The 12759-nt window shown below is 34.4% G+C and overlaps 1 protein-coding gene across 1 annotated transcript; it reads left to right on the top strand.

Annotated features, from left to right (window-relative positions):
- Positions 1-2474: 2474 nt before the first annotated feature.
- Positions 2475-9069, top strand: LOC147380807 (alcohol dehydrogenase-like 3). The gene is made up of 10 exons (XM_086431223.1): positions 2475-2633; positions 2719-2855; positions 2966-3015; positions 3100-3428; positions 3965-4047; positions 4142-4217; positions 4301-4362; positions 6414-6509; positions 8590-8751; positions 8835-9069. Exons 1-10 carry the CDS (start codon positions 2555-2557, stop codon positions 8943-8945), a joined length of 1185 nt encoding a protein of 394 aa, XP_086287349.1. The 5' UTR covers positions 2475-2554; the 3' UTR covers positions 8946-9069.
- The last annotated feature ends 3690 nt before the right edge of the window (positions 9070-12759 follow it).

The raw sequence follows: 12759 nt of genomic DNA, 5'->3' as shown, positions 1-12759 counted from the left end.
GCTATGGTTTGATGTCTCTTGACCCGAGTCGGATACGGACCCATCCCTATATCAGAATTATATATTATTTTGTATGTTGTATGTTATATTTTTATATTTTTTAGCCTATCATTTATCAACAAATGAGTATTATGTGTAATGGTCAAAACTTCCTTTCAAAAGGGGAGAGGTTTTAACTTCAAATTACATTTAATTCACATTTTTTAATAAATTACTTTGTAATGATTTGAAATTATCCAACCCGACTAACCTGGATCAATTTAATTCGGTCGGATGGGATCCGAATATGGGTTTAATGGAAATAAATAAATCGGATATGATTTGAGCTAGTAGGATCCGATTAATTAAAATCCGGATATAGATATGGGTAGACATATATCCGGCATAAACCCACCCGTTTTAGCCTTAGTGAAGGTCATCAAATTGGATTGAATGCAGCCGGGTTGGACTTGATTTGATTAGTAAACAAGCCCAGCTTTGCATACCAACACTTCACAATAATATGAACCCGCGTTAGATTTGTGGTTGCACCCCATTTAATTTGTACCACAATTGATAAGTGGTTACGAACAAAAAAATGAATCAACTCGGCAAGCTGTTACCAATTGGATATGAATGGATCCAGTAAGCAACTATAAGAGATGGACCTATTAGCTATTGTTTTTTTAAGGGGGTGCATCTTGAGAATATGAGAGGGACAATGAATGTCAGTCCTTGCACCCCATTTTTTTTCAAATTGCACCCATAATTCTCAAGAACCTTCTATCGATGGAAAAATGTAACTATATCCACTTTCACTATCTCAATCCTTGTTTTTCCACTATCTCAAACCCTTAAGTTAGTTTGTACATCTATAATTCAAGCATGCAAATAACATTTCGTTAAAAAATGAATTCAAATCTCAAAGAAATTGGACTTCCACTGCTATTTGTGTGAAGGCAATCCCTAATGGTTATACTTTGAGCAACCATGGTTCAAAATGTCGTTACGTTTCGTGTGAAACGTTTTGACTTTTGAACAAATCAATATGAAACTTTACGTAACTTGAAATATATGAAATTTTTGTCGATTTCTCTGAGAAATCAGAGAACAAGAAGGAAATTAAGGATAAGAAAGTACGCGTGTGTGTGTGAGAGAGAGAGAGAGAGAGACCTGGCTGGTTGAATGATGTGGCCAGAATTTCGTCGACTTTGTGTCGAAGTTCGAGGTACAATGTTTTTCTTCTTTTGTTGCAGTTGCTTCGATTTTTTTTTTTAAAGAAATAACAAAGTTTCCTTTGACCTAGGTCTTCTTTAGAAGACTCGGTTATATATTTAAACCCTCATATTTTGGTAAATATCTGAGATACCCTATGTCTTCAAAATAACCAGAATCTCCTGAGTAGGACCTTTCAGAAGAAAAAAAAAAACGCCTAATTTAAAATATTGAATGTCTCGAAATGTATTGAGAATGTATCATATTGTTTCGGGTTTGTTTAGGTATCATTTTGATTTTTCAAAGAGCCGAAACATCGATCCAAAATGAAATTTTAAACCATGTCAGCAACTTTCAAAAAGTTATTTTTGGCCAAAATTTTCAAATGAGATTTTAATTTTGTATTATAAAATATTATCTCCCAATAATTCAGGAATATTTCGTATTTCATGTTAATTGCTACGTGAATAATATATGCATAATTCGGGTGGATTAAAAAATTCATGAATTATTTCGAATTATTGAATAATTTGTGCATAATTCAGTTGAGATCAAACGGCACACAACAGTACTAAAACACAAATAAGGGCGCCTTATCACTACATTGGAGCACAAGTTGTACTGGAACAGTTTCATTCCAGTCCATACAACTTCCTACTCGTTACCAAACAGTCCCCCATAGATTGTTATTTCTAAATTAATTTTACTTCTTGTCTGTAGTAGATATTATATATAATAATAGTTTGACCAGAGTTTGATTGTTTCAAACAAGAACTTCGGTGAACCATAATATTTAATGGGCCATTTAGACATACTACCCCTCTGGCTTTTTGTTAATACCTGAGATACCCCTTTTGACCCTACTCTTCCATGGGAGGCTAATAGAAAATGACTGGAATAGTCCCCTCTTCAACCTTAAACTTTTAGAATGATGGTAGAGTGACTACTCAAAATATGTTTGAAAATAAGCTGACGTGGAGGTGTGCTCAGAACCCTCGAGGAAAAGCATTTATAGTTCTGGGCACACCACCATGTTAGAACAGTGTTGGATGCAGTGTCGTAAGAAGTCACTTTAGTACTTTCCTAATTTTATCCTAAAGATTAGAGATGCCTTGAAAATAAGTTGAAATAAAGAGTATTTATGTCATTTTATGTTAGTCTCTGATAGAATACCTTGATCAAAGGGTATGTTATTTGTTTAAAAACATAGGGGATATCTCAAATGTTCACCAAATCCTTAGAGGGTAGGTCTAAATTACCCATCGCTAGACTTCTTCCAACCCTGGCTATAAATACATTCCCAGAATCAATGGAATTAGCAACAATATATTGAGAGATATTGAGAGAGAGAGAGAGAGAGATGAGTAAGTTCACTGATAAATCTGCTAATGGGCTCCTAAGTCCAAGTGAAACAAGAGGGAAGATCATCAGCTGTAAGGGTAAGTGATTCAATTCCATCTCTTATATTTTTCTCTTTGTTCAATCATCATCATTAAGTTCCTCCTGTTGTTTTATATGATGTAGCTGCTGTTGCATGGGGTCCTAAACAACCATTTGTTATAGAACAAGTACAAGTTGATCCTCCTCAGAAAATGGAGGTTCGAATTAAGATCCTTTACACATCAATCTGCCATTCTGATCTCAGTGCTTGGATAGGAGAGGTAAGAGAGATCCCATATACGTAACATTAAAGGCAAAGAGAATTTCTCAAGAAAAATTTGTGTCGTCTTGAATCTTATCTAACCATTCAATACTTCTCTTTCTGTCACAGAATGAGAGCCAAAGAGTTTATCCTCGAATATTCGGGCATGAAGCTTCTGGGTACTCTCTCCCTCTCTCTCTCTCTTCTCTCTCTCTCTCTCTCTCTCTCTCTCTCTCTCTCTCATCACTTATATTGTCTTGCAGGATCATCGAAAGTGTTGGTGAAGGAGTGATGGATATGGGAGAAGGTGATCATGTTGTCCCCATCTTTAATGGGGAGTGTGGAGATTGCATCTATTGTAACTCAGAGAAAACTAATCTCTGCGAAACGTTCCGAGTCAAACCGATGAGAAGCACCATGGTTTTAGACAGCAAACCCAGGTTTTCTACTCCAGATGGAAAACCCATTTACCATTTCCTCAACACCTCAACTTTCTCCGAGTTCACTGTTCTTAACTCGGCCTGTGTTGTCAAGATCAACTCGGATGCTCCTCTAAAGAAGATGAGTTTGCTAAGCTGTGGTGTTTCTACAGGTAACAATATACGATGCTAATACCCTAATGTATAAGCTGGAAAATGATCTGAAACGTTCAATTTGTAGACCATGTCTTTAATAGAGTTTTTGAGAAAACTTTAGCCGGATCGATGATTATAACCATCTGATCTAGATCTACCTTGCCGTCTTGTCCGCCCAATCACATGAGCCCTCGTTAGGCCTGTCGTGGCATGTTCTAAAGACTAAACAGTCTGCGAGCACTGTGACGAGAAATCCTATGAGTGAAAAATCAGTCAAATTTAATGTTTATTTTGACTTTTATGCTAGGCATCTATATGACAAGACAACCGAACATTGTGGTGTGGGTCCTCTTGTACATAAATGAAATGAAAATAAAATGAAGTTCATTGATGAAGAGAGAAGTTCTAATATATATATCCCTATAGCATCAAAATTTGTATAAGATCATTAGCATATAGATTGTCTGTTGGGTCCACTCTGATTATGGAAAGGCCCATCATTAAATATTATTATTTTGACTTTTGACTTGAAATTCTTTATTTTTGATCGAAGGAGTTGGAGCTGCATGGAACACGGCAAACGTGCAAGCCGGGTCAAGTGTAGCCGTCTTTGGTTTGGGTGCAGTGGGGCTTGCAGTAAGTTTGAGAACCTGACCCGTACCCAACCCGATACCACCTTTACCTCTATTTTTATATATAATTATTGTATGGTTAAATCGTGACGGCATAGGTGGCTGAAGGAGCAAGATCAAGAGGAGCTTCGCAAATCATAGGCGTTGATATCAATCCAGATAAATTCATCAAAGGTACGTCTTTAATAGATAATTTGATCAATTTTCAAATGAAATTCTATGAATTTAGGAGTTTTATTTATTTCTTGGAAACATAGGCAAAGCAATGGGAATCACTGATTTTATCAATCCAACGGATCTCGATAAACCTGTAAATGAGGTAAGAAATATTTGATTAACATGTTATTTAGGACTTGAAACATGATAATCCTCTCTTATTTGGACTCCAATAAAACGTTAAAAAAAAAAGATAATTATGTTTAAATTGTTTTGGACCAGAATATGATCTAATTTATTAGTTACAGGTGTAAATCAAAGTTGAGATATGTTATGGACCTGATCCAAAGTTATATAATAAGGTCCTTTACTTTGTATCAACCATATATATTCTGATAAATCAAAATAGGTACATCCTCTTATAATTTAAAATGGATATGAATATAGGTTAATGCATCAAATTCTTTTAGACCTTATAATCATATTGTGATTATTAAATTATTTCATTGATGATGTTTTGGTATTTACTATTTTAGAATTTTATAAATTATATTAATCTTATACTAAAATAATAAAATATTTCTTTGTCAACTTTATTTTTTTATTGTAATAATTATAATTAATTTGGATTCCATTGCAAGAAATATGATTAAACAAATAACACACAATCTGTACAACAACGATATTATGCGTATCCCAAAAATATGTCACAATAATATTTATCTCAAGAAAAATTATGAACCGTTTAATTTGTATTGAAAGGTTAGGATTGTAATTATATTTGAGTCAATGGATTCCAACCCTCTCTCTATTTATATTAATGGAAAGAGATCGTGCAAAGCAGCCAATGTAGAAAATTCCTTTGGTCAACTGGCTCGATGCCAACCTTCCAATTATAAATTAAGGGTTTTTTTATAAAGAAAATGTTGAAGTAACATTGAAATCGATATCATTTCAGACATTGCTGATGTGGATGTGTCTATTGAGTCATGGATGCTTTTAATCGAGATACGAGTGAGAAATATCTATGGTTATGTGCACACCAATGTCTCAACCGATTCAATTTTAATGTTACTCCAGCAAGACTCATTTTATAACGTGTGACCCTTAGGGTGTTCAAGTAACTTGGACGTCCTCCATGATGCTTAAAGTGCGATAAATACACTTTTGCGAACAAGCATTGACGGGCATTTTGATAAAATTTTAGACGGCATTATTGGCACAAAACACAATTTCCCCCATTGTATTTATTGCCCAATGGCACATGTTGACAAAACCAAACGAGATGCCGACAGAAGATAATAATACATTTTATAGTTGTGATAGAGGGACTTTAACTTGGAATCTCATATCACACTTCTTGAGGTGAAAGTGTATGAGAATCATAGATATTTTTATTAGTATCTTGATAAAAGCATTAATGATTTTCATACACTTTCATGTCAAAAAGTGCATTATGAGATTTCAATTTGAAGTCACTTCAGCATTATTTTATGTTTTATTAGGCAAAAAAGTTGACGTAACATTGAAATTGACATCTTTTGAATCATTGTTAATGAGGACATGTCTATAAAATCATAGATGCTTTTCATCGAGATACAAGAGAGATGCATATGTGATTTGTGCACACCAATGTCACTCTTTTGTTATTTTGAGACGGCATTGAAATTTAGAAAAGGACAATGCTGAAGTAACATTAAAATACACATCATTGTCGTGGTGCACACATAATTATAGATTTTTTTCATCCAAATAAAAGTGAAAAGCACTTATAACTAGGTGTACACCACCACATCAGAATAGATGTACATTTCAATGTTATCCCTGCAAGAGTCGAAAAGAATAATATCACAAAGATAAAGTGAAATGACCATTCTCATCAAGTGGGATTCTTATTACAGATTACATGGGCCCATCACCATCACCAAATATATCTGCCTCGATTCAATTGGATCTAATCAGGTTCATCAGATAAACATGAAATTTATAAATAAATAAAAATTATATCTTCCAAACGGATCAATTTACATTTTATTATAAATAATAATAAAAATAGATTTTATATTTTTCTAAAGTAAAGAAGTCAAGTCCATAAATTTTGAATAATAGACAATTATTGGCCTAACGGGAACATCCATATATTAATGAGGGAACAATAACAACGCCATCACCAAACAAGTGGCAGATATTGATTTAATGCAATTATTTGTGCAGAAAATACGGGAAATGACGGGAGGAGGTGTGCAGTACAGCTTCGAGTGTTCAGGGAACTTGGACGTCCTCCGTGATGCTTTCTTGTCCACCCATGACGTACGTAATCCTCTCTCTATTTTTTTTTTTTAAAGACCACATCATACCAGTTTTTTACGTACTTTATTAACATTTGTCAAATTAAATTATTTGGTAAGATGTAAACGGTCCTCGTTTCTATTTTTTTTTTTTTGTTAGGAAGTCACTCAATCCATTAAGAAGTATTCTTTAAGAGGGATAAAAATAAATGAGATTCTTTGAAGTCCCATTCATAAAGATTTTGGAAATCTAAGATTTTCTAAATCTAATTTATTTTACCCTTCCTCTTTTTTTGCTCTCTCCCTCTACCCCAGCCTCTTTTTTTTTTTATAATTTATTTCCTCTCTTTCTAGAATCTTCCTTATTTTTTTCTCTTACTAAATAATTTAATTTGTATTTGCTATATTAAATATTTAAAACATTGTTTTAAAACTTGACTCAAATTTCCATTGAATTGAATTAACTTGAAAACTTGCTAATTGAATAAAATTATATTTAATATTATGAATATTTAAAAAAATATAATAAATAATAATATATCTCTGTTCTCTACAAAAATTATTTTAAATAATCAAATAACTTAGTTAAGTTTTTGAACTTACTCGATACATTTTTGAGTGGACTCAACTAAGTCAACTTGAAACGTTGAATCCATTATATTTGGTGCTAATATCATCTCGAGCATTCACTCAGCCACCCACTCGACCATTGGCAAAATTATCACACACAATCATCCTTTTGGCCATCCATACAACTAGTTATCTTCTAGGCCATTCACTCATCAATCTTATGGGCCATTGGCACAATTATCACACATAGTCATCCTCTCAACCATCACACACAGTCATTCACTTGGCCATCCACACAACTAGCTATCTTTTCGACTCTTTACTTGTTCATCCACACAGCCATCCTCTCAATCATCCGCATTGTCATCCTATGGTTCATTGGCACAACCTTGTTTGGTACACTACACTAACATACATAAAAGCTATCTCTTCTTTGTCAGTGCTTTTATTCCTGTCAAATCACCATCAAGCTCGGCATGACATGATATACTCGACGGATAGGATATTATTAATTATGGTCGTCACATGTTAGTAATTCCGATAACTGCCCTCCACAAATCCTCTCTATCTGAATCAAACACGAAATCCTTTCTAAGTGATGAAAATGATCCAACACTCTTCAAATCGAACAATCTCTATGTGATTTCAGTCTCGACAACCAGCAACCTCGAAAGATTCGTACACCAAACCCTCTCTTTTTACATCATCCACTCATTCAGTAATAATAATAAAAAACTGAGGAAACATTTAATTTTAAAAAAATAAATAGTAATAAGTAAAGCGTCAAAGTCAGTCTAATCGAAAAAGATGGGCATTGAGTGAAGACGAAAGGCCCTAAATCAATATACTGAAAAGTCGAAACAACATGTCCAAGATATTGGGGCTATATAAGATATTTTATCAGTCTAGAGTCAAGACCATCTTTTTCCAAAACGATAGTGGTGCCTTCTAAGTTCTATCGGAATCTAGTTGGGATTTCCACGCTGGAGTGGGACCCGTTCAGATGGACCCTTAGAATGTGATGGATGAATAAGGTTTTATTTAGATGAGTTGTAACTGAGACCATGGTTTTTAAACTCGGTATCGCATCTCGTCTCGTTCAGCTCTGATACCGAGTCGTCTCGGACGAGTTTTCCAATATGTTTGAGACGTCTCGTGAGATAACTCAAAAAATATAACGTGAGACATAAAACTCGGTCAAAAAAATCACTTTGTGAGTTGATCTTATTCAGCTCTGATACCGAGTTAACTCGGACGATACGTCTCGATCTCGGACGAGTTTAAAAACCATGGCTGAGACATTCACAGAGAAGGATCCAGGATTTTGTCCCAAGTTGCCCAAACCAACCCCATATCTGATAATGGGCTTAGTTGGGCCCATATAGAATGTAGTGGTCTATAATACAGCTTCTTGGCCCTAATAGATTATTTGGTTAACCTTAAGATCCTGCAAAGGACCTAAACCAATGAATATTGCATCAATTCCGAACCTTATCCATTGACAATCCTAAGATGATGATGATTTGTGACAGGGGTGGGGTTTGACCGTAATTTTGGGAATTCACCCAACGCCGAGGATGATGCCTTTTCATCCAATGGAGTTTTTCGACGGCAGGAGAATCGTGGGATCAGTATTTGGAGACTTCAAAGGGAAGACCCAATTGCCTCATTTTGCCAATGAATGCATGAATGGGGTAAGTATGTATATGTGGCTATTCTATCTTCATGTTTTTCTATGAATGTTTCCATAAAATTTTAGTGCCACATTTGGTTTCAGGTGGTGAATTTGGATGGATTCATAACACATGAGCTTCCCTTCTCTCAGATTAATGAAGCTTTTAAACTTCTCATTGATGGGAAGTCATTGAGATGCATTCTACAGCTTTGAGCCTCTCTATGTGTCTTGTATTAGAGAATAGAGATGCCACATAATTATTGTTATTCCAGCGTAGGACTTGAATGTGTGTGTGAATCTAATAAATTTACTGCTTCGCGGTATTGTGTTGCTTGAATATCATTTGTTCACATAGCTTTAAAATTCACCTTGTAATCAGTTCATTTGGTGAGTCTTAACTTGTTTGGGAGTAAAAAAAAAAAAAATTTACACACGGAAAAGTCAATCTGAGATTTCCTAGAATCATAGATAAACCAATCACACAAACCCAAGTGTATTGAGGGCATCTCCAAATTACAAAACTATTATTGTTAGGCTTTGTGTGATTGTTCATGTAAGATTCTATGAAATCTCAGATTTGCTTTTCTATGTGCCAAAAATCTTTCTTAGGAGCTGGATTTATATCATTAACTTAGTCGGTCCGTCTTCAACCTGGTAGGTATTAGATCAGAATTCGCTACATTGAGATTGGGATTAGAAAGGACATGATCCGATAATAATCTGATCCATTTTATTTAATCTATTTTGAGTCTTCCATATCCCAAATTCATACATACCTATTTAGGAGAGCGTTCGACTGACAATCTTAGGATGACAAAACGCTGACAAAAGTTTTGTCCTATGTGACTTAAAAGTTTCAGATTGAGTTGATTTTTTGTGAGGATGATCTCTATGGTGAGAAGATCATCCTCACAAAAAATCAGCCAGGTCTGAAACTTCTTAGTCCATCAAAAGTGGTTTACAAATTTTCGGTAAAACATCTACAGTTCACAATTCTAAAATAATTTTAATGGGATTAGAAGTTTTAGCAAGGAGATCATCCCCATCATCCTCACAAAAAATCAGCCCATTATGAAACTTTTAACCACATGTTTAACAGTTGAATATTCGTGGACCGACCATTTTTTGTTAATCACTTTTGATGGCATTAGAAGTGTTTTATATATATATAGGGTCCCGTTCAGCAACAAACATTTTGGCAAAACATTTTTCAAAACATGGGTTAGAGGTTTTGGAATGGGCTGATTTTTGGTGAGGATGATCTCTACGGTGAGGAGATCATCCTCACCAAAAATCATCCCATTTCAAAACTTCTAACCCCAGTTTACAAGTTGAAAAATCGTGGACCATCCATTTTTTGTAAATCATTTTTGATGGGGTTAGAAGTTTTGGAATGAGCTGATTTTTGGTGATGATGATCTCCTCACCGTAGAGATCATCCTCACCAAAAATCAGTCCATTCCAAAACCTCTAACCCATGTTTTGAAAAATGTTTTGCCAAAATGTTTGTCAAAATGTTTGTTGTTGAACATTTCCCTATATATATATATATACAGGGTCCCGTTCAATGGCCAACAGTTTGGCAAACACTTTTTCAAAACATGGGTTAGAGGTCTTGGAATGGGCTGATTTTTGGTGAGGATGATCTCTACGGTGAGGAGATCATCCTCACCAAAAATCAGCTCATTCCAAAACTTCTAGCCCCAGTTTACAAGTTGAAAAATCGTGAACCGTCCATTTTTTGTAAACCATTTTTGATGGGGTTAGAAGTTTTGGAATGAGCTGATTTTTGGTGATGATGCTCTCCTCACCGTAGAGATCATCCTCACCAAAAATCAGCCCATTCCAAGACCTCTAGCCCATGTTTTGAAAAATGTGTTTGCCAAAATATTTGCCCAACTGTTGGCCATTGAACGCTACCCATATATATATACTGTTTCAATGATATCTTCTATAATACAAAGATGTTGGATTTATTTGTATGGGATGCAATATGATTGGTGTTGGATCAGGTTTGGATTAGAACGTTGAGATTCCTTACAGGACCTGATTGAATAAGTTATTGAATATGAACTGAATCAGACCAGCATAACTAATTTAGGAAGATTTAAAATCTTACTAAAATTTGTTGGAATCACGTAGATTATCAAATTGACAATCGAACTCTACAGACTTCTAGACTTCAGGGAAAAATTCAGATTCAAGAAAAAATTAAAAAACAAAATCCCTTTTGAACTTGATCTAAGGTCATTAAAATGGATGACTATCAAACTCCCAAATTTAAAATTAAAATTCATCAATGAAAATTAATTTTTTTTCGAATTTTTTTTTCAGAGTTCTTAGAATTTTATCATTTATAACACTGTAGCATCAAATCATATTTTTATATGTGACAAATTGATGCAGTTACAATCCATTCCAAGTTATGTTAAGTACTTGGAGTTCTACAACTCCAATAGAGTTTTTGTCATAAAAATGCACCTGTTAGGTCTGCCGAGTAAATCTCTCACAAAAAAAAATAATAATTACACGTTATGTGGCCCTACCACCAAAAATACTAGTGGTTCCTATGCGGATGAGATAGAAATATTGGTTGGAGAATGAAACGATCAACAATTTCATTGCAAATCAGGGTCACTTTAAATTAAAACTGAAATCGGATTTAGTGGGCCCATTTCGATCTTCAACATATGACGAGACAAAATACAAATAAAATGCATCCTATACTCAACTCTTGAAATTTTGAATCATGGAATTATCAAGGTACCGATAATACCATTAATAACAACAACCATATAGTGCATTATTCATGTCGGATCAATAATAACCACCATCCCCATCAGTTTGTTGTGGCAATTACCGATGGGTGGGGTCCAATGAATTTAACGTGAATGTCGTGACGGAGAAAAATATGGGAAACAATACAGTACACTACAACTTCTATGTTCAAGGACTTTCGACATCCTCCTTGGTGCTTTCCTAATCCAATCCGGTTATGAAAAATCTTTGAAGCGCCCATCCTGTTTTCAAAATTTGGGTAGAATCCTCTCTTTCAAATTACATGTGGTGTCTCGAAGGAGGTATTCCAAATATTAACGAAAAAATAAAGTTATGAAATAAGTACAAAAACTACATGTCATGTTAGGATGTGGGTTCCTCCTAAATTTTGAAACGGTTTGGGAATTTCAAAGTTGAACTCCGTAGGAAAAGAAAATTTAGGCATCCATCCCATTTCAAAATTTCAGTAGAATCCTCTCAATTGCAAGAGGTGTACATAGGAAAAAACTTTGAAGCACTTTCAGGATTTCAATATATTACACTCTCCTTTAGATTACATGTGATATTTCCATATTGCAAATATCTTTACTATTATAATGAGAGAAGGCAGAGTGGAAGTGGTCAAAAACCTAAAAAATTGCAATCTCTCTTCCCTAAAGTCATGTTTGGTTGTTTTCAAAATTAAAAAAAATATCCATAACCCATCGGATACATGTACGCTTGGACATTCCACCTCAAGTTAAAGAAAAAAATGTTATTTTAGAAACACCCTCCTATAAAATTGGAGATATAAAATTTACCTCTTAAAAAAATACAAGATTAAATTTACCCTCTTGACCATAAGTAAACATTGTTTTTTCTTGATCTTTTCAAATTTTGATTTAGTAATTTTAAGTATTTAAAAAAGGAAGTTGATTTTTCTTCTTTTTTTTTAATTTCACAGTTACGGGGTGGGGTTCTTTGAAATTTTGAAGTGGCCTGCCACCTTCAAAGTTGGACTCCAACGTATGTCTTTTCCTTTTGTTTTGTTTTGTTTATTTATTTATTATTATTATTTTACTTCAAACCTATTTTTTATGTGGGCTGCTAAGTAGGAATGATTCTTTTTGCTCACAGTCCAACAGTCGTTTGACATGTGGTGCAAATGACATAGCGAGAGAATTTTCTCTCCTCCTCACACGTCTTATGTCCACAAATTTCATTTTTAAGATTTAAATTTAAAATGGGTCATTGAACCCACATGGATTAT

Source organism: Akebia trifoliata, unplaced genomic scaffold (assembly GCF_017979445.1).
Source record: "Akebia trifoliata isolate Shusen 1 unplaced genomic scaffold, ASM1797944v1 Contig00963, whole genome shotgun sequence".
NCBI classification, from domain to species: domain Eukaryota; kingdom Viridiplantae; phylum Streptophyta; class Magnoliopsida; order Ranunculales; family Lardizabalaceae; genus Akebia; species Akebia trifoliata.
The sequence above is the reverse complement of the archived record's forward strand: the minus strand, read 5'-3'. Positions and strand labels throughout refer to the sequence as shown.

Bases quoted from the DNA above. Each gene is read 5' to 3' on its own strand.
- LOC147380807 (XM_086431223.1), top strand. From the start codon at position 2,555: ATGAGTAAGTTCACTGATAAATCTGCTAATGGGCTCCTAAGTCCAAGT. The intron at 2,856-2,965 runs GTAAGAGAGATC...TTTCTGTCACAG, and splicing joins TCAGTGCTTGGATAGGAGAG to AATGAGAGCCAAAGAGTTTA. The intron at 8,752-8,834 runs GTAAGTATGTAT...ATTTGGTTTCAG, and splicing joins CCAATGAATGCATGAATGGG to GTGGTGAATTTGGATGGATT.